This window comes from Montipora foliosa, chromosome 8, assembly GCF_036669935.1.
Source record: "Montipora foliosa isolate CH-2021 chromosome 8, ASM3666993v2, whole genome shotgun sequence".
Lineage (NCBI taxonomy): Eukaryota > Metazoa > Cnidaria > Anthozoa > Scleractinia > Acroporidae > Montipora > Montipora foliosa.
In genome coordinates this window covers 18,126,169-18,148,668 of record NC_090876.1, presented here as the reverse complement: position 1 = coordinate 18,148,668, position 22,500 = coordinate 18,126,169, and the positions used below count along the sequence as shown (strand labels likewise).

General features: G+C 39.9%; 1 protein-coding gene across 2 annotated transcripts in view; it reads left to right on the top strand.

Annotated features, from left to right (window-relative positions):
* LOC137968031 (diacylglycerol kinase beta-like) overlaps window positions 1-22,500 on the top strand; it is a 63,325-nt gene that overhangs the window by 39,801 nt on the left and 1,024 nt on the right. For both annotated transcript variants that reach the window (XM_068814643.1, XM_068814644.1), the window contains 16 exons: window positions 2,391-2,507; window positions 3,199-3,297; window positions 5,261-5,344; window positions 6,120-6,193; window positions 7,063-7,137; window positions 8,182-8,267; window positions 8,898-8,945; window positions 9,317-9,358; window positions 11,056-11,125; window positions 12,055-12,148; window positions 13,338-13,402; window positions 13,557-13,647; window positions 14,563-14,731; window positions 16,474-16,594; window positions 17,856-17,916; window positions 18,759-22,500. The exon at window positions 18,759-22,500 is cut by the window's right edge and continues 1,024 nt beyond it. In XM_068814643.1, the coding sequence (XP_068670744.1) occupies window positions 2,391-2,507; window positions 3,199-3,297; window positions 5,261-5,344; window positions 6,120-6,193; window positions 7,063-7,137; window positions 8,182-8,267; window positions 8,898-8,945; window positions 9,317-9,358; window positions 11,056-11,125; window positions 12,055-12,148; window positions 13,338-13,402; window positions 13,557-13,647; window positions 14,563-14,731; window positions 16,474-16,594; window positions 17,856-17,916; window positions 18,759-18,875 (1,413 nt within the window). In that variant the 3' untranslated portion in view covers window positions 18,876-22,500. The remainder of the gene's footprint in view (window positions 1-2,390; window positions 2,508-3,198; window positions 3,298-5,260; window positions 5,345-6,119; window positions 6,194-7,062; window positions 7,138-8,181; window positions 8,268-8,897; window positions 8,946-9,316; window positions 9,359-11,055; window positions 11,126-12,054; window positions 12,149-13,337; window positions 13,403-13,556; window positions 13,648-14,562; window positions 14,732-16,473; window positions 16,595-17,855; window positions 17,917-18,758) is intronic.

The window sequence follows — 22,500 nt, the reverse complement described above, 5'->3', positions numbered from 1 at the left end:
GCTTATCTGCGAGTCTTTACGGTAATTTACCCTTAACAATGTAATTAGTATGTGTAATCAAATGGCGACAAGTGAAATTAGGGACTAATTTCACGCGCGCGTTTTGTCACGCATGTGAAATTATTTCCTAATTTCACGAGAAAACCATTTGATTACCTTTCAATGTCGTGAGTGACAAATTATGCTCACAACCGTAATTGTGAAATCGCTCGAGTACTTAATCCAACTGCTCAGGAAGAATCATCTGCAGGTTTTTCTCAAGGCTATTTTCGTGACACTACTTCTCAAAAACTCTCACCCAGTTAATTGTGCTCTTTCACGCATTTAAATTTTCTGCTGCTTCTTTTAATTTCGTAACTTCTTCAGTGGTCACTGTCTTAAATCTAGATGCCATCTTGGCTCTGATCGAGATACAAGAGATGTTACCATGGCTATTTTGTAATTTCACATGTGAAGAGTAGGGCCCGAGAGACCCCGGTTGTTGTGGTCTGTCCTCCTTTCAAATGATTATATGGTTGGGTGAGATGAAATACTTTGCATGGACTGATAGCGGCTGCCAGAGGCACCTTTTCAAGGTGACGTCCAATCTCACCATAGGGTGAGAATAATTATGGTAAACCACCATGAGACTTTGTGACATGTGTGGTATAAAAATCCCCAAACCATAAACCATTTCAGCTAGGTACTCTCAATCCCTACAGAATTAATGAACTCGAACTCTTTTCATTCAATGAGTAATTTATTCATGTCTTCATGTCACCATGATTCCATCAAAGCTCCTACATCTCCCATACATGTAAACCACTAACAACCTAATAATTTGCTCTGACAAACAGCTAGAATCATCATCTAACAAATCTCTCTTCCATTGGTTAATTTACCCTTAACAATGTAATTAGTATGTGTAATCAAATGGCAAGGAGTGAAATTAGGAAATAATTTCACGCACGTTTATCAGAATTTTGACAAAACGCAAGTGAAATTATTTCCTAATTTCACGAGAAAACCATTTGATTACCTTTTAATGTCGTGGGTGACAAATTACGCTCACAACCGTAATTGTAAAATCGCTCGAATACTTTATCCAACTGCTCGGGAAGAATCATCTCCAGGTTTTGCTCAAGGCTATTTTCGGCACACCACTCCTCAAAAACTCTCACCCAGTTAATTGTGCTCTTTCACGTATTTAAATTTTCTGCTGCTTCTTTTAATTTCGTAACTTCTTCAATGGTCACTGTCTTAAATCTAGATGCCATCTTGGCTCTGATCGAGATACAAGAGATGTTACCATGGCTATTTTGTAATTTCACATGTGAAATCATAAATTAGCGCTAAAATTTCGCGCCTAAATTAAGGAGTAATTTGTCACCCATGATATTAGGATACTAAAACAGTGGATTGCGTTGAAGGCGCACTCTGATTGGCTACTCAAACTCCGATTATCCTTTGCTATCCACCTCGGAGCAACTCGCACGGGATTTGCACCCAAAAAAGATTGTAATCATTGCAGGAATAAATGATCTTTTTGCTTCATGACTTCAATGATATATATCCACAACGGGCCACTTTGCTTCAGTGAATAGTAACTTTGCTTGTTTGACAAAACTGAATTTAGAAACTGGCCCCTTCATTTGTCTGACATGTGGGACTGACAAATTTTGTGGTTTATTAAGGATGGTTTGAGGGCTTTTTAAAATGCCCCTGTAATAAAAAAAAAATCAGTTGACTTTTTTTCTTCAGATTTTGAAAGTGTGTTTGCTTAACACCTGACTGTCAAAATTTTGAGCTTTGATTTTTATCCAAAAGCTTTTTACTTACTTTTGTAAGTTTTGGATTTCATGGTCCGCATTTTTCATGTTCAAAACTGTCTGATTGGACCTCAGAGGGTTGGATCCAGGGAAAAGTGACGTCAAAGGCTCACTTGCTTAAAATTTCAGGGTGTGAATGCAGCTAATTAATTAATATATATATATACATGTATGCAAAACATGAGTTTAAAAGTCTGAAAGTCCAAAACTCCTGTGCTGCATATTAATTCTGCGGAGAACACATGCGTTGGATTCTTAAACTAGTGAGCCCTTGACGTCATTTTCTCCTCAATCCAGCTCTGTCAAGAACTTAAAGTTAGTTATGGCAGACCGTTAAAATAGGAAAACTCCAGTTGAAATAAACAGGCTGGTGTCATTTTGAAATCAAGGCTGAAAAGTTTGGTTGCTTAGTGTTCACTTAGCATAGATTTGAAATCCAAAGTTAAGTGAGAATTCATGTTTTGGTCACATTAGGCACTTTAAAGAGGTGACGACTGATAAGAATTTTAATATTGAAACAGCCGGGCTGAGAGTGTTCAATGGACTGATAATGTTATACACTTTTTTTGCAAAAAATAAAAGAGTATGGATCACCATTGGACAGAGGGAAACTGCCCTGGCAAATGCTTCAAATGCGGTAAAACTGTGAAGAGTCACAACTGCCTGACAGGATTACGCTGTGCTTGGTGTCAAGTTACAGTAAGTTTTTATGATGCTCTGAATTAAAATGATATTGAAAAGGGAGTGAATAATAATATTGTTATTATTGATGAAGATACAATGTAGGTGTCAACAAAAAGGCGGTAATTTTGCTGGTCACCTGTTTATACAGCTGTGATCTTTAAACCTTAAAGCTTGTGGAGCTCTATAGTAAATACAAAGTAACAAAGGCAAAAGGGTTAAGAAGCCAGCTGGAAGAATGCATCCATTTGATCATTTACAACAGTGGAGTTAAATGCCAGATCACCAAAGACACGCAGCACCCTAGTTATTGCTTCAATATAGTTGCAATTTTATTGTTTTTTCAAAGCCTAGTATATATTATTGCAAAATTAATAGATTTTTGAAATACTTTGGAGTCATTCTTTCCTTTTTCTTCCAACTGAACTACCACCACAAATCGTGTATAAATAATAATAACGATAATAATAGTAATTAAATAATAATAACTGAACTGAAACATATCTAGCATTACAGACTACATGTAGATTCCTATAATTTGAAGCATAATTATTTACATGAGAGTTCAAAGATTAACTCAAGGTCAATCAGTGTCATGATTAATCGTTCTGCACTGCGTGGTTCCTAAATATAATGCAACAAGTTTATAAAATATATTGGATTCAAGATGTATATTCAGTTTTAATGAGTTCAAATTATTTTATTTCAGGTTCATAACAAATGTGCAACAAATGTTGTCCCAGAGTGTAACCTAGGAGAACACAGAGAACATATTTTACCTCCTGTCTCTATATCCCCGGCTGGCCTGGTATGTTGGCGAAGTGTCTTTGACAATAAATGTTTTTTGCATCCTTGTGATGCCAGTAGCTGTATTTTTGCGAGAACTGTGCACAAATTATGTTTTCAGTTAATCCCTTTGGATGCCGTTTTAGTTTTCTTATGACAACAGTTTCAGTTGTATCGTACATGTACATGTACTTCTGTTCAAGAATTCTCTTGGAAGAGCGACACTATGGTCAGCTGTTGTGATCTGTCCTCTGTGGTGTATCTTGGTTGGGAGGGTAAATGATCGCAGATACGAGCTATGTCAAGCTACTCTCAAGTCCGAGGGTAAATACTAGTCTACATGTACTAGTTATGCAACGCTTTCGAGTGATATACCTATCTTTAGGCAAGTGTGTATTATCACAAAGAAAATAAAAGTGACGAGTGGGATATTCCATGGTATAACTATTATTTTTATACTATGCCATAGAAAATACAGTGGCATGTTGGGAAAGTTCGGTGGAATACAGAGGCCTTCAGACAACATGACAAAAGAGGAGCTTTCCAAAGTAAACAAATCAAAGTTTTATTGATGACTTTTCAGACCAAAAAAGGTTTCAGGGTTGATGAGAGAAAGGCTCTTGGAGTTAGTCCTGGGTTGGAAATAGCGTGGTTTGGTATCTTTATACAGTGTACCCATCTCAACTTAAGGTGGCTCAAAACAGTTTCAACATTTCTAAGACACTCTTTTTGACACAAATGACACCACAACACTGTATCACGTCACGGCAATGTTGTGGTACCATGTGAAACACCGATTATTTCCAAACAAGATGTGGTCATTATTGTGATGCAATAAGTTACCTTGGCAATGGGAAAGCCCAGCAAAAACACTGTATAGTTTGGATTTAGCTGCTCATATCTCGAAAACGCACTATTTTTTCGTTGGTGAAAAGTGATCAAAAGGCCAAGATGAAACTTTCGGGAAAGTTTTAAAAACAATCTGTAATGCAGAATCAGAAACACCTTGAAAAAAACAGAATTGAGGTGCCTCTGAATCCGCTTTACAGAATTTTTTAAGCTTTGCAGAATGTTTCATCTTGCCCTTCTGGTTATTTTCAGAAATAAAAAATGGGGGTCACCTAGTTCGTTTTTCAGAAATAAGCGACTAAAGACAAAATAAAGGGTGTTTTTACTGGGCTTGCCCATTGCCCCAGTGACAGATTACGTCACAATAATGACATCTTGTTCAGCAATAATCAGTGTTTCATTTGGTACCAAAATATTTATTGCTAATACATGATCAATACAGTAATGCTGATATCTTCTAATAAGAACGTTACTTGAAAGTTTGGAAAGTGTCGTTCGAAACTTTTTTGAGCTACCTTAACACTTCCACCCCCCAACCGGCCCATTTTGGCAATTAAAACCATCTGGCATTGGGCGGAATAGGATCTGTGTAAAAATACCGGTATCATTTCAACTTCACTACACAGACAAATGCAATCCATTAGGTTTATTTTGGTATCTTTCGGCCTCGCACCAGCAGCAAGCATGAACTACCTACATGTGGAACAATAACAACAACTAATTGACTACGGGGAAACGATTCCCTGTGACACCGCCGGATACGAAAAACCAAAAAACCCCCGTGGGGGAAAAAACTGGAAACGTATTCCCCGATCCAATGCAATGCCACGATCCTTCCAGGGTGTAGAGGACCTCTAGTTACAAAATAATAATGATTTATAAAAGAAACAAAGTTAATCGGACTGATGCAGGCCTAGAATGCCTCACCACGTGATGAACGGACACTTCATAGACAACCTGCTACCCATCATGCCTTACACCAATCGTACCCAGACCCTTCTGTTCTCGTGCCGTCGAAATATCAATTTCTGTCTTATTCACAGGCTCAACCGTCAGAACTTATATACTCTTAGGAGGTAAAGGGTTAATTAATCATCATTTTTTATTCTTCTCCTTATTTAATTCACCTTTTACAGAACAGGAAAACGGACAACTCTACCCCTGAAGCTCACAGAAAAAGAGCAAACTCTTACGTCAATTTTGAGGGAATGCCAATGCAGGTCAGTGAAGTTAACGATGATGTGAAGCACGGAATTGTCTTTCCTCCCCTAAGAGTTCTTGTGACTAAATGGGTAGGGCCTCACTGGAATCTTGTAAATTTAATTTATCCAATTAAGGACTGACTTTTTCTGAGGAAAAAAAAAGATTGTATGCCTTCAACTCCTTCGTATTTCTTCACAAGGTCATTCAATGCATTGCTTCTTATGACCTTTACATATTGGCTTTGTCAAACATGCAGTTAACAGCTGTGAGCCCGGTCGTAATGTATCTGAACCAAGTAATCCACGTTGCTCTATTAAGAGTCCTTGTAGCTCAAGGAGTAAAGCATCCACCTGAGTCAGGTGCTCAGAGGTCTGGGCTCAAATCTCGTCAGGACCAGGACCATTGTTTTGACAAATGCTTGGCAGCTACAACAAGTTGCAAAAATAGTGGAGACACTTCACCTTCTTGGAGCGCTATTAATTTACCTATTATCTCTCACACTGCAGCCCCCCTCCCCCCCCCCCCCCTCCTTATCAGTGTTGCTAGCAAGACAAAAAATGTTGGAAACTTAATCAGTCAACTTTGAAATGGGGAGAGGGGAGGGGAAGTGGGAAACGTCTAAATTCTAGGTACGGTGGGTACTGGAAGCTAGAAATGGTGTTTTTTCATGAAAGTGTCGCAACAATTTTGCAACTTGTTGTAGCATGGATTTTGGGGGGAATCTGACACGGTCAAAATATGTGAATTGTAACTCTTGAATGAATATTTACATGTCACTTACTGTCTTGATAGATTTCTCCCCTGTACGGCACACATCCGTTAGCAGTGTTCATTAACCCTAAAAGTGGTGGCCGGCAAGGTGCAAGGTATAAAATTAATTAAATTAATTATTTATGGTGGTGTTTTGATATTTTTGTTTTTTTTCCCACACAATGATCACTGATCCACAATCCTTCCATACGTACCTATAATTTCTGTCTGTTGAAATAGAAGAGAACAGAATGGTGTGCATTTCTTGAAATGCTGGAATCTTGCTTTCTGTTGCAAGATATTTAGAATGCAATAACATCTTCAAAAGGGACATGTTTCAAGATGTGAACGTTCTCTGTAATATTACATGTTTTTGGACCTGTTGGATTTTTTTTTAGAACAAGCAAACGACACTTTTAAAAGGAAGGGTTACGTTTTTGCAAACGTTTGCCGTGTAACACTTATATTTCAACAGACTTAACTGATTAGAGTGTAATGTAAAGTGCTAGTTTTCTACCCCATATGAACCATGTGAGCGTTAGCCCTACTAATGGAAATGGGCCCACACAAGGACAGAGAAAAACTCTGACCAGGCTGGGAATTGAACCCACGACCTTCGGGTTAGATCACCTCCGCTCTATCGACTGAGCTACAAGGTCAGACGGGAGAAGGCCGTGGGAACTGAAGATGTTAAAGTCACGGCAATGAACATATACAAGTACAAGGAAGGGTTACGTTTTTGCAAACGTTGACCGTGTATCACTTATATTTCAACAGACTTAACTGATTGGAGTGTAATGTAAAGTGCAAGTTTTTTACCGCCTTTGGCCCAAGGTTTACCAAATGTTGAGAAAAGAGTGGCCAGAGGGATGGAAAATTTTCTTGAGTCAGCCACCCCTTGGAGAAATTTCACGCATTTAGTAGATTTTTCCTCCAATAGTCTGTGTCCATGTGTATTCTGACTTTTGTTTGAATCGATTTCCAGGTTGATGCACAAATTCCAGTATTTACTTAATCCAAGACAAGTCTTCAATCTTGGAGATGGTGGACCCACTCCTGGGTATGTTGAAAAAGAGTGCACTCTATGAGCATAAACAAGTAAAAAGTAGCGATAGGAAAGAACGACGTTTTGGTGACATCGTCACACCATTTTCAAGTTCAAATGTATTATCTGCACTATGAGCAGAGCGTAAACTAATTTCTTTGCAAAGACGATAACTAGTAATTTATTGGGGCACTTTAAAGCTTACCAGCAATAAATAAGGTATAAAGGATATTAGTATCACCCAACTAGTGGACTACCGTAGAGTTCCGATAGTAGCGACCCTCGTTACTTTCGGAATTAGCAGCCTTTGGAGGTCGCTACTTTCGGGGGCTCGTTACTTTCGGGGGGTCGCTACTATCGGGGAACACAAATCGTGCCTTTTTTCCGAAATAAAAAGTGAACAACATACAATTTAAAAAAGAACAACATTTTATTTGCATTTCATATGTATAGATTGTGTTTCATAAAAAGAAGATAACAGTGATACATACAGCAAAAAACCGTATATAGAAAACTATATAGTTTTCAATCTCAATTTGAAGAAACGTTCCTGTTGTTAATTTTTAACTTGCATTTGCTAACTGTATTATTTCCTTTTCTGTCCGACTAGTTGGGTGATACTAAAACAATTAGACCCTTCGCCCTCAAGGGCCACGCAAGGGTACGGGTCTAATTGTTAATTATCTGAGATTCGACAACCAACCAACCACCTAATGAGCAAATGTTTGAATGATATAGGAATGTTGTGAAATTGCATCCATAGGAAACTCGAAAAAAATCCGAGTTCCAGATTGGATTTGAACAGAACCCCACGTGACGACTCTCTGTGATCTAATTGGATGCTCTAACTACTGAGCTACCCGGAGACTCAATCAGTGATGTGCAAGGGTGAAATGTGGGTCTTTGACTTGAAGTGCACCGCACAGTTGCAAAGTCAAATAACGACTGACAGCATAGGTCATAACTGCATCGTGCAATCACCTTAAAGCATATAGAATAACAATAAAATAATATTGTTTTAAGATTAACCAAGCCTGTAGCTGTTTTGTTTTATTTCAGATTAAAGTTCTTCCAAGGTGTATCTGATTTTCGTGTTCTTTGTTGTGGGGGAGATGGCACAGTTGGTTGGGTGCTGGCAACAATCGGTGAGTCACCTAAATTAATACAACTGTACCACCGATCCCTTGACTCATTTGGCTAGTCACAGAACTAAATTGCTAACAAAGCTAAAACACCTGGCCTCGGTTGTTCAAAAAGTAGATAACTCTATCCACCAGGTAAATCACTATCCAGCGGATTAACTCTACGAAAATCGCTTAAGCTATCCACCTTTTGAACATCCAAGGCCTGCCCTATAAAATGATATAATGCTTAGACTTAAGAGAATTGGATCAAAACTGAAGGAGGCATTTTTCAGTCTACCTGTAGATCAAATTTTTTTAAGCGTAACGGTGTTACATGTATACAAAGAGGCATGTCACAAATGTCTTACTGTATAATCCAGAGATGGTAACAGCTTTTTTAGGAGGGAAAGAGTGGGATGTTAGTCATATGACCTGCAATTTATGCCGCACTGATTTTAGAAAAGACTGATAGTGACGATGATGATGATGTTGATGTCATTTGGGATGAAAATAGTGACACGGCAGCCGTAAAACTTGCGTCCTATAAGACAAAATTTTTAGAAGGTACTCATGACGATGATAAGGAGGAAGAGGATGGCGATGAAGAGTCATAAAATGAAAAAAAAAAAATGTTTTTTTGTGTTTCACTAGATAAAATGCAGATAAAGATGCCGCCCCCGGTGGCTATATTACCTCTTGGTGAGTACTGACTTAAGTTAACTGCTTTTGTGCTCGGAGTAAAAAGGTAAAGTCTGCTTACGAGCTAAGTGGCCCGTGAGGCCGGAGCTTATCCCGGTTTCTGTAGCATGAAGCGACTAGGACTATTTCTACTTCCCCCTGGATGGGATGCCAGTACATCGCAGGGTTACCCCCGGAACGACTGGACGCTTAAAATAAAGTTTCTTTCCTTTTCGTTCCTTTCTCCCCATCGACTTGATTGCTTAACTGTTAAAGAGGTGAGCTGAGAAAGCGCATGGTTAGCCTCAAGTCAAGTCTGTTATTTTGGGGCTTTTTTTTTTTACATCTTAAATTTCAAATACTCATTTTTTAAACAAATTCTATCTCTACAGGCACGGGAAATGATTTAGCAAGATGCCTAAAATGGGGAGGAGGTAATAACTGGAAATCAATTAACAATAATAGATTAGTATAAAACTGACAGTGATCTCCATTTAGATTCAGGACACTTTTGTCGGGAAGCTGGAGAAAAGAGTTATGCATGGTTTATGTTTGATACACAATTGCTATATCATTTTACGTAGTAAACTTCAGGGTAGGGTGGTTGGGCTGACACCAGAAGGGTTATGGTCTGTATGGGCTTTATAGGGTTGGGTTGGTTGTACTAGAAATGATTCATTAGCCTGTGTACAGCCGCCCGCTCTCCGAAAAAAAAAATCGGAGAGGAGCATCTGTGATTTACCGTTGATAATCGTGTTCCATACCACGTGATTTTTCCTGGAATGTGTGGAAAACGATTTGATTGGTTATTACCCATCGATCATTACATCATTGAAACAACGAGTTTTGATTGGCTTTTATTTTTATTTCTCCACATCAACACCGTGAGAACCACCTTGAGAGATTTTACGATGAGTTCGTGTGTACTTTGAGCACGGTACAAAATACGAATAAAAATCTTTTTGATTGTCAAAGAGGTTTTTCTTTTTAAGTACGAGCGGAATTGTTATCTATGGAGTGTAAAGTGGAAATCGATTCGACGTACATTTGTAGGAATTGTTGTCAGCGCAAAAGAAACGAAAGCGCTCTTCACGAAGTGAATATAGCACTATTCAAAAGATTGTCCACTCGAAAACGTCTCCCGCTATTCCTTACCAGTCAGTGTAATCCCAACGCCTTGCTCGGACCAGCCTAGCCATTCTCAAGCACAATCTACAAAGCGTAATGCCCTGGAAGATTTGAGATGTGAACACATCGAGGAAAATAACAGCTCATCGGCAACGATCTGTGCTGCTCTGAAGATCAGAGCCGTACCCGGTTGGAAGGCTTGCAAATACATCCTTTCCTTTGCTTCTATGCTATAAAGCCAAGGTATCTTAAAACTATCGGAGACGCTCTTCAATGCACGTTTGAAATCTACCTCATTGACCACCATTTTGAGAATTCAGCTCCAACGAAATATGAGCCACGCAAATTTTGGTCAGCGTAGATCACGTAATAATGTGTGCAAAATTATTCCGGAACACGATTATCAACGGTAAATCACAGACGCTCCTCACCGATTTTTTTTTTTCGGAGAGCGGGCGGCTGTACACAGGCTATGATTCATTAGTGAGACGAATTAACATAAAACGATGTGTGACGGGATCGGTGGATCATTTTGTCCAGGAAGTGTTCGCTAAATTTATCATTTGCTTTGAAACCTTTTAACAGTTTGAGCGATGGGGTAATTCGCCATCAGGCCCGGGTTGCTCGAAGCATGATTAGCGCTAACCAGCGTTGAATACCATGGAAACCTATAGGTTTTGATACCTGTTAACCAACGGTTAGCGCTAACCAGGCTTCGAGAAACCGGCCACAGGTTGTGAAGAGCTTGTTGTCATTACGATCGGATTGAGACGCTTAAGATATACAACAGCTCAGCTCAGGTGTGAAAACTATGCAAGATTGCAATGGGGTTGTGATATAAGAGTTGGTTTAAGTATTTTTAGTAATGCCTGCTCGTTGGAGGAAGAATTTGACGAAACAGAAATGGGGCCACGAAGTACTCATTTTTTTGTGTATTTTTACTTATTTCTTGGAGACCGTAAGGCCTAACAGAGGTTCTGTTCCTGTTGTTTCGTCATTTTAGGTTATGAAGGCGGTAGTTTATCCAAAGTGTTGAGTTTAATTCAAAAGAGCTCAGTTGTAAGTCTGGACAGGTACTTACTCTAACGTCTTACTGCCTTGTGGTTTAATTTAAAACTCTTTCAATATCCTGTATAAGTTATGTCTTCTCGAAAACCAGAAAATCGTTTTTTCCCCAAGCGAGTCAGTAACCAGATAACTGAAAATGCCTTTTACTTATGGAGTATCACGCTCTTTATACGAACGAAGAAAAATGTGAAAATGCTAATGTGCAACATGTGGGGATTTCCAAGCGATCTCCTAGTTTGATCATTAGAAGATTATTTTTCGTTCTTCTGGGCATGTGAACCATGACAGGTAATCAAAAACCTTAAGTAAGTAAGGTAACAGATGGGCTTGGTTGGGGGTTAGTGTAGTGATGTCATCGTGTAATCACGTGACAAAAGGACGGCAAATGTGCGGGACATTATCGTGCATGCGTGAGAGCAGGGAGGACGAGAAGTTTGTATTTCAAGCTTGATTTTGTATGCAAGGTTTTACTGTATAAATATATTGTAACAAAGCTACGCTACTTAAAGATACTACAGATAGATAGTCAGTCGTCTGGGGCAAAAATGCAATTGTTATGGCAATGTGATCCCAAACCCGCGTACCGGGTCTGTAAAATGAACGTAGCGTGCAACTCTAACAATCAGAGAGCAGTGGCAAGGCTTTTTGTTTAAAAACAAACGCTTTCTTCTTCTATTCGTCGTTAAGAGGTATAAGCGTCAGAAAGACTAAAAAGGAAAAAAAATACTTCACTTCCGCTTTGAAGGGAGCTTACGAATTTTTGGGCCACCGAAAACGGAAATGAGCTGTCCCCCCTTCCCAATCCCTTAGCTTGCTCAAGTTCCGCGCTCATCCTAATTATGGACGCCTTCGAGAACTCGTAGGAATACAAAGCAGAGAAAACATTGAAAGAATAATTTTATTTACATTTGTGGTACTGTAATGCATTTTTTAGGTGGTCCGTTTCGTTCTCGCAAACCAGTACAGAAGACGCTGGTGGCGACCCACCTCCCTTAGACATCATCAATAACTACTTCTCTATTGGAGTGGTAAGTAATCTCCGTAAAATTTATTTTTGAACGAGGAAACATCTCTTCCCGAAATGTTTCCCCGTTTGTGCGCAAAATTCGCTTCCCGGAGAGAGCAGAATTGTTTCTTTTTCATGAACATTTTGCTTCCAGATTACAGTTCACATAACCGTTCACAAAGCGGCCAGGTGAACAATCCAAAATTATCACTATCAACGCTTGGCACAGTAATATTAAACCCATTCTACTTTGAACCGCGATGATGGCGGTCTTCTACTTAACACCTACTTGCACCTCATTAATAAGAATTGACGCTAATTAGTGAGGTATAGAGCAGTTTTCAATTGAGTGTCGAAAGTAATTAGCAAATTGCTTTGGTGCATTACTTCACTCAGTGATTGGTTCAAATTCTCGCGCCACTTTTCGAGTTTTACTTCTAGTTTTGATTGGTTTACTGGATTGTTTCCGTCCTTTTTGATTGGCCAAAGTAATTACTTTGGTTTTGGTACTACGACACTCGATTGAAACTCGCTCTAAAAGGACTTGTAAAACAGCTTTAGATCCAGACCCCTGAAGAAGACACTAGGCAGCAGTGTCGAAACGTCGTGTCTTGAGCTGTAACTTCTTACGTTGCGTTCATTTTAACCCGGAGTAGCGTGAAACTGAACCTGTTTCATTAAATTGCTTCTTTTGCAAATGTTTGCAATGACCGGTATTCTTGATGTGCAAGGATAGCCTGTGTCATCCACTAAGCAAATGAACCTTTCATCAATGGGGGGTGAATAATTCGTAAAAAATGTGGCAGCGTGAAAACAAGAAACAATATTGGCTCCACTGACGCCCGTCCGATCTAATTTTTACTTTGAGCCGATGCGTGGTTCTATAGGCCACTTCGGAAAATACCAAAAACTGTTTCCACTTTCTCGTGGGACTTAGAATGGCCCCAAAAGAGAAAACAAAAACAATGCTTATGCAAAATTTGGGGGGACAGACAAAGATTATTATGGTATTTTCCGAAATTGCCTATTGAAAACAAAAGCTGTCGAAAGTAAAGTCACGTGGTAACTCTTGGGGATTGGTCCTCTCTATAAGCTGTTGTCTGGTTTCAACACCTGAGTCTCGTTTTTGTTTGTGATTACGTCTGTAACTGCCCGCAATTCATCAATTTCCTTTTACATTACTCGTCTGATATATCATCATTAATTTCTAGGATGCATCTGTGGCGCTCAAGTTTCATTTACAAAGAGAAAAGAATCCTGAGAAATTCAACAGCAGGTTGGAACTCGTTCTTTTTAAAATACTTCCTAAAGCTTTAAGCTCCTCCTTCCACAGGAGTGATATTTTGTTTGAAAACGCAGACCTTCCGATGTGTTCGCAGGGACACAGGCTATTGATTAAGTCTAGTTAAATGAGACTTTTCTGCCTACAGGCTAAAGAACAAATTCCGGTATTTCGAGTGTGGAACATCCGAGACTCTTTCAGCTACGTGCAAGAATTTACACGAGGAGATTGAGATCATTGTAAGTAGTCCTCCATTACATTTTCTGTGGTACTGTTTTGTAGAAAGTTGCGAACTTGTAAGCGAAGATCAAGGACAGAGAGAGCCAATGAACTTAGCTAACACAGGTAACCCACCAAACATTAGTGGAAGGCGAGTCCTCACCACAGGGTAACCTGTTCAACTAAGCAATTTTATCAACATAGTACACGGCGAATTGACGACATGAGAGATTCTAAAAGCTGACGTTTCGAGCGTTAGACCTTCGTCCGAACGAATCGGAATCGCTCTGACGACGGGCTAACGCTCAAAACGTCAGCTTTTAGAATCTCTGTACGGTGGTCAATTTACATTATCAACTCCGTTGATAAAACCAAATTTTTGTATTCTATTTCCCCACCGACGCAGCACCACAGTTTCTTTAGAAACTACCCCCTTCATTCATTTGACGACATGAGAGGAAGCCGTTAACTGAACTCTAAAATGGCCTATTTTTGCTCTCTTGAATAGCCCCGCGTGAAGTTTGCCCAAGGTAATCAAAATGTTATTGTGAACTATTTATGCGACCGCCTTCTCGCATTTTCAACGTTATCTTAACCTCATTTTCCCATCAGGAAGACTGGCTTTTAGCCGGGTTTTAGCCCAGTTTGACAATATTTAGCAATAGTTTATCAGACGTGTCATCTTTTTATTGTGGGAGGTACTAACTTGAAAATCCTTTCATATGAAAGTTATTTCCTCCTCGGATGTGAAAACGTCAGTCAACTACATTTTCATGTCAACATCATTGTCCAAAAATGCAAGATACCAAAAATAACAATAGTTTGGGTAGAGAAGGAGCAAGGGTCTCACCCTGAAGATCAAGGCCAAAGTATTTTGTAATTGTGACTGATTGAATCGTGGCGATTGTAATTCATTTGCTTTTGGTATTTTTCAGTGTGATGGTGAACCGTTGCTGCTTCCTCAACTGGAAGGCATTGCTGTTGTCAATATTCCCAGTGTGTACGGTGGAGCGAATCTCTGGGGTGAAACTGATAAAAAGAAAGCCAGAAAATCTCGAGCAAAATGCGGAGGTAGAGCTAATGATCTGGATTGGGCAGTGCAAGGTGAGCCCAGTAATGGAGAAATTTGAGTGTGAAGTTGATTTGTGTTGCAGAGACCGTTATTTCTTGGTGTGGGTTTTCCTTCAGGGAACGTTGTGTTGGACAGAAGAAGCAGACGAAGTTTATATTGTCCCTATTCTCTTATCATAGTCATCATCATCATCATCACCATCATTAAAACACACTAACGTTTTTCGGGTAAACGTGTAAAATTGAAATTGAAATTGAAATTGAAATTGACATTTCGGCTGTGTTGGTCTGACGAAGGCTGTCACCAGTACAGCCGAAACGTCAATTTCAATTTCACGCGTTTTACCCGAAAAAAGGGTAGTGTTTTTTTAATCTGACAAAACGCGCTAAAAGCCTCGAGGATACTGTGGCCATCATTATCTCATACAAAATTTACTCTATACCATCAACATCAACATCATCATTAGTAGCAGCACCATCTTAATAATTATCACAATAATAATAATAATAATGATGATAATAATAATAATCATACTAATGATGATGATAATAATAATAATAATAATAATAATAATAATAATAATAATAATAATAATAATCGTCATCATCGTTATTATCAAAATCGTCGTCAACTCCACCGTTGTCATCGTAATCTTCTCTATCGTCGTCATTTTCATCAGCAAGCTTAACATGCTTCTAGCCTAAAGAACTGGTTGTGGTGATGAGTTATTAGGGAGCTTAAGCACGCACGTTTTTGAGACGCGGACGGCAACCGGAAGCGAGCTCTTTTCCTTCTTAACTTGTCTTCACACAACTACATTTACGTTGTCAAGTATATTTTCGCCATTAGAGATGATTAGTATAAAAATCTGGGTGACACCACTGTCCTGGCACGCGAAACGTTCTCTTCCGGTTGCCGTCCGCGTCTGAAAAACGCGCATGCTTAAGTTCCCTAATACAGGCATTGCGAGTCGTTGAAACGGTCGAAAAGCCTGTCGGTTGAAGGTAAACCTTTGAGGCTTGTGAATTAGAAGTGAATTTTCTTCATTCTTTTGCTCCTTTGTCGAATGAAGATAAGAAATGGAATGAAGCTCAATCAGAGTCAGGATGGCTTACTGCATTAGATTCCATCCACCAAAACCACCCTGGCAGAGAGAGAGACTGAGGTTGAATTCAAGCACACTTCGTGACGCCTTGTACGTAGTACTTCGTGTCAAGCCACCTTCACATTAACATTTAGGATATCTATACAGAAGGTATCCCAAACATTCATAAAAGCTAACCTAGGCCTAGAAACTTTTCTTTAGTCCTAATTAGGCCTACGGTTAGCTTTTATGAATGTTTGGGATACTTTCTGTATAGATATTCTAAATGTTAACGTGAAGGTGGCTTGACACGAAGTACTACGTATAAGGCGTCACGAAGTGTGTTTGAATTCAACTTCAGTCTCTCTCTCTGCCAGGGTGGTTTTGGTGGATGGAATCTAATGCCAACCGGCTTAGTGGTTCCGCACCTCCCACCTCTGTGACCCAGGTTCAACTCTCGGCCTCGAGGTCGTATGTGGGCTGAGTTTCAGTCGATCTCAATCTGACTCCGAGAGTTTTTCTCCGAGTACTCCGGTTTTCCTTCCTCATCAAAATCGGCTCTAGATCAGTAACATCCAGGCGGATACCCTCGTATAGGGCTAACCTCTGGTATATCTGCCTTTCATTGTATTGGATGAATAAAGTTGGTATTATCATGTAGGTTTGAACTTGTGATTTGGTTTGTTTTAGACATCGGAGATGGACAACTGGAGGTTGTTGGACTTGAAAATTCTCTCTATGTGGGACAGATTATCGCGGGTGTAAGAACGCATGGGCTGAGACTGGCACAAGGCTCATCCATCACAATAAGGTAACCACAGTCGTAACAACTTGCGATCATCATTGTGTCCTCAAATCGACCGCTACATTTTGGTAACGGGTTGCGGGATATCGCAGTAGTCATAGCAATAGGCCATTGCCGAGTTCATGTCTGCCTCTTCTTCAAAGCGAGTCTAAGTGCGAAGTTTTTGGGATGGTAATTAGTTCTACTTTACATATGGAAAAAATCAAGTGAAGCTATGATCCTCGCAGTTATGAACGCAATTTTTGCAATTGCGCAAAATTTTCCAGGCTTCTTTACGCAATTGCAAAAAAAAGCGTTCATAACTGCGAGGATCATAGCTTCACTTGATTTCATAACCACAGTTCATATATGATGCATTTCATATATCATTTCGTCGTTGATATGGAAAAAAAACTAATTTTCGTAAGAAAAACTTCGCGCTTAGACTCGCTTTGAAGAGGAGGCAGATATGATTTTTTTCCGGAAATGGCCTGTCGCCTTTCACCTAATAGCGTTCGATTCTCGGTGTTGTGTCATGAAAAATCTTTAAGTGTACATGACAGATTTTTTTTATTTACCCAAGTGAAACGTCGTGGTTTTTTTTTTTTTTTTTGAGATAAAAAACAACCAAAAAAAAATGCCATACCGATTTATTTTATGCTTTTCAGCCTTTTAAAAATCGGAATTTTTTACTTCAGGGGAGTACAAAACCGCGCAGTGAAAAGCTGTTTTCTATTTTCACCGGGGCCCGGTTGTTTTTGGCGGTCACGTGTTACGCCGCTGACTTTTCCCGCATATAAATTGAGTTTCCCAATCCCCACATGTACTCGGTGTTTTCGTGAATTGCTGGAGGTCTCGCGGACCAACGACCCTCCTTTCCGCAGCTGTGACTTTGACGCTTGCATTTCTGGGGCTCTTGCTCCCTCTCACCTCCGGAGTCTCCTCGTTTCCCATAACTTAACAATGCCCGGGGTGATTGAGAGTGAGGGCCCCGGTGGGAATTAGTAGGGAGCTCAAGCACGCGCGTTTTTGAGACGCGGACGGCAACCGGAAGTGAGCTGTTTTCCCTTTTAACTTGTCTTCACGCAACCACATTTACATTGCCAAGCACCTTTTCTCCGTTGGAGCTGATTAATATAAAAATCTGGGAGACACCACTGTCCTGGCACGCGAAATATTCTCTTCCGGTTGCCGTCCGGATCTCAAACGCGCATGCTTAAGCTCCCTAATTACTGCTTCTCTCAACCTTCTATGATCGGATATCTCTTTTGTACTCTCTGTTTATCAGAACTAAGAGACTGTTTCCAATGCAAATTGATGGAGAACCGTGGATGCAGCCTCCAGCAGAGGTAAGAGAGACCAGCAAATTTCTGCACACCTTATTAACGATCTGGATTATTCATTAAGTCATTTCAGATCCGATAGGCTACTTTTAAGAATAAATAAAGGGGGTAGCTTCTAAAGAAACTGTGGTGCTGCGTCGGTGGGGAAGTAGTACACAAAAATTTAGTTTTATCGTTGATAATGTAAATTGGCCACCGTACAGAGATTCTAAAAGCCGACGTCTCGGGCGTTAGCCCTTCGTCAGAGCGAATCGACAAGCAAGCAAGGATTACGTTTTTGCAAACGTTGGCCGTGTAGAAATGGAAATGGGCCCACACACTTGCTTGTACTTGCACATGTTCATTGCCGTGACTGTAACATCTTCAGTTCCCACGGCCTGCTCTCGTCTGACCTTGTAGCTCAGTCGGTGGAGCAGCAGTGATCTAACCCGAAGGTCGTGGGTTCAATTCCCACCCGGGTCAGAGTTTTTCTCTGTCCTTGTGTGGGCTCATTTCCATGTATAGTAGGGCTAACGCTCACATGGTTCATATGGGGTAGAAAAGTAGTACTTCACATTACACTCTAATCAGGTAAGTTTGAAACAAAAAACATATTATAGTGTTTTTGAATGTGGCCTATGACCATAGCGTAAAGGAATTTTTTAAGGTGGTGTGTATTTGAAACATTAGTTTCCGTGCACCTTCCAACAAACTTCAAGCTTTAATTTTCACCTTGTATATTATTACTTTTTTAATCTGAGCGAAAATAAATTTCATGGAAATGACTTGGCGCCTGAACTCATTTTGAAAAGGAACTCAACGCGGCAAATTCTTCATTAGTTTCTTATTCACATCGATCTTTTCTTTAGATTCTGATAACACACAAGAATCAAGTCCCAATGCTCCAAGGACCGCCACCAGTAAAAAGCTCCTTCTTCTTATTCAAGAGACCCGTGCGAGATCCAGAATTGGAAAGTGAGATTTAAAGTCAACACACTCTTTATCTCAACTAAGAGGAAGACATTTGGACAATTTGAAAGAATATATTATAACTTAACTGTTTCAAATCGCGCTATGCACTAAAGGCAAACACTTCTTGGCTTCGTTTTTAAAGTGAAGGTGAGTCTGGTTTGATACGGTTGCATTCACTTTCTTGCTTTCTGAACGTAACTCAGCGTTTTTGCTCGTACTTCTTGGAGTCAAGTTCTCCTCTGCACGATTTTAAGCGAGAACCTCAGGTTCGCGCGATACCTTTTGAAGGTACTACCGGTTTTTATCTGTGCCGACCGCTTTGGCATTTGACGAATAGACCGTATTCGTATTCTCAGTATTGGACTGGAACTAGCTTGCAATGGAGGCTAATGCGGGGGAATATATTAAAATGTGTTTGTATTAGCCTCCATTGCAAGCTAGTTCCAGTCCAATACTGAGAAAATCAATACGGTCTATTCTCCACTTACCGCTTATTCATTCTGAAGAAAACGTCGTAACAGTATAAAGTGCGATGTCATGTGTTGAAGGCTGTTTGCATGGATAGATGGTCGAATACCCAACGCCATACCTGTTCTGTTGTCAGTTTAACTTACAGAACGTTGTTGTTGGTTCTACGTAGCACCTAATTCTTCTTGCGAGTGGATCTTGCTAGCATTAAGGCCATTCTTACACTGTGTAAGCTACCTGCGCTACGGATCTTTCTCCTGCTTCACTTGAGCAAGCTATAGGTTTGCATGTTGCTTCATTGCGATTTCTCCCGGTTACTGCAACTCCATTTCGCGTTTCATTTGGAATTACGCAGGGCGCAACAAATCGATCATTGAAAACGTAGTCGATAATACTAGACATTTGTCAGTTGTCGTTAAAAGTCGATAATCACAAGATTATCAATCGGCTAGGAAGTTAATGGCAGTAAAAAATCCATATCGAAACCTGTACGGCTTAAACGAACCGTGTCTTCTGCAAAATGTCGTTTTTGATGTTTCAATACTTGTCGATTGAAATCGATCAAAATTGAAATTCTATCAAAATCGATAATCACAAGAAATCGCGTGATTGATTTTTATCGACTTCATATTTGTCGATTGATCAGTATCGATTTTAATCGACAACGGTCGATTTTTGTCGACTATAGAATAATCGATTTGTTACGCCCTGAATTACGTTGTTAACAGTAAAAGAGAAAAGTGAGGAAATTTATGTTCCCCATAATCTCCTCTTTGGCCTTTCCTCCTTCCTCCATGCAAACAGTCCCGCCTTTGGTTGGCTTACGTAGCTGCCAAATAATAGGGAGCTTAAGCACGTGCGTTTTTGAGACGCGGACGGCAACCGGAATTGAGCTGTTTTCCCTTTGAACTTGTCTTCACACAGCCACATTTACATTGCTAAGTATCTTTTCTCCGTTAGAGATGATTGGTATAAATCCTGGGAGACACCACTGTCCTGGCACGCGAAATGTTCTCTTCCAGTTGCCGTCCGCGTCTCAAAAATGCGCGTGCTTAAGCTCCCTAATATTTGTAGACCAATCACATCGTAAGTTTTGAATGATGGTTGCAAAGTAGGGTTAGGTGTGTTGAAAATTATTTGTTTTCAAAACGTCAAGATGTAATTCTCACGGTAAATGCATTTTAAACAAATGCCCGTAGAGAGGTAGAAGCGGCCTTTTTAGATAAGTCCGAGATTGTTTAGGTCGAGATTACCTCAGCTTACAGAATCAATGTATTCATATATAAAAGGAGACTTGTTTTAACCGAAAAAAAAACCGATTTAATAAGGCCGCCCACTCACAACCGAAATAGCGCCACTTATGGTCATTCGTGTCAGCTTGCCGTTAGGAAACTTAAGGTGATTCAAACCAGAGACGGTCTTGTTACAAGAATTGTATCTACAGCACAGTTTCACTTAACAGCAATGTTATGGTACCCTATAAAACACCAATAATTTCTAAAAAAGATGCGCTCATATTTTTGACCCTATAGGACGCCATGGCAACAGCAAAACCAATTACAAACACCCTATATTTTTTCTGTAAACGCTTATATCTACCAGACGAAGTCGATGACCCTCATTTTTTACTTCTGGAAAATAAACAGCAAGCCAAAATGAAACTTTCCGCGAAGCTAAAAATACCGGAGCGGGTTGAGAGCCACCTTGCGCTTTGGATCTGAATCCTATCCAGAATTTTATATATTTTGTCGCAGAGTTTGAAGTTATACTGCGAATCACTTAACAGCAATAAAATGGAGTTACCCTGTTTGTTTTTAAGATGTCCGAATTTAAATTCGAAAAATGTTTTCAATGTCGCTTCTATTGCTGTGGTGACTTGTTACTTAAAAAACTGAGCGCATTTTGTTAAAAATAATTTTTGTTTCATATGGTACTATAGCGTAGCTGTTATAGGTAGTTTGCAACCAATGATCAAGTAAACAGACAACAATGTAATGTTGCGAAGCGTGATCATCAACATGGCGGTGATGACCACCTAGCGTGACATTTAGCGTTTGTCACGCCACATATCACGCTAAGCATCGCAGGACCTTAAAGTGTTGCATGTATTTTCTTTTTGTTGTGTCAGCGCCATGGCTGCTTTGTACAATGTGGTAATAATGCTGTTGATCGGCATGAGACAGCAGCGAGCAGCTGCTCTGCTGTGTTGTCAGAGAGAGTGTTATTTATTCTTAATATCAAATATAAAGATAACGCGTTAATATTAAGAGAATCTTGGACAAAAATTGATAATTTAGCAGTGGCGCAAGTGCATTTTAACCCTTTTACCTCTTAGCATAAAAACGTAATTTATCCTCTGAAGTATTTCGCGGTTGCATTGAGCAATGAGCAATGAGCAATGGAAATCGTCGTATTCACCCCGTTAGATGCTGATTGACAAAAGCGTGAGAACCTGAATAATTAGTATTCTGACTTAGAATACCATAGAGTGGTTTCAAACGACGGTCGGAAATTTAACCCAGAGAAAGGACATTGGCCAACGGAAAGACGAAGGCAGTCAATAATTAGGCCAATCACAGGTCGAAGCAAATAAGTGTGCGGGCTCTAAGAGCGGGGACTGAACGCGAGCGAGCAAGTCACGGCTGTTTTTGCTTCGGCCTCTGGTTGGCTGCGAATGCGTCAGACTTTCAAAGCATTCACTTAGCGACAAAGGAAAGGCCTGTACTTTGGAAGCCGCTCAGTAAGAGCCTTTGCCAATTGGTTAAGGAAAACAAAGGAAGTTGTTTTATGGGGTTTTTCTACCTATCACCTCTCATCAAAAGACCATGTATTATTTCGTAGCCCCGTTATTTTGGATCGTCAGGTAAAGCTTTCTTTCATCGAAGAGGAAAATATGTATGGCCTGGCGCTTTGGAGATCTTTTTCACTGAGGGAGATGAAAGGGTTGAGTTTTCTGAAACTATACGTACAATAGCAAGAGACTGAATTCAATTGTGGCTGCATCTGGCCCTTAATTTAAGCCTGGTTAGAAAAAAAATGATTTATTAACCAAAGGAAATAATAATCCAATGAAGTTGGAATATGAAGGGACTACTCATAGCTAGGTAACTTAGGGTACGTTCGATTGACCGTCTTCCGGATAGGAATACATGGAATAAAAGTAAAAAACCC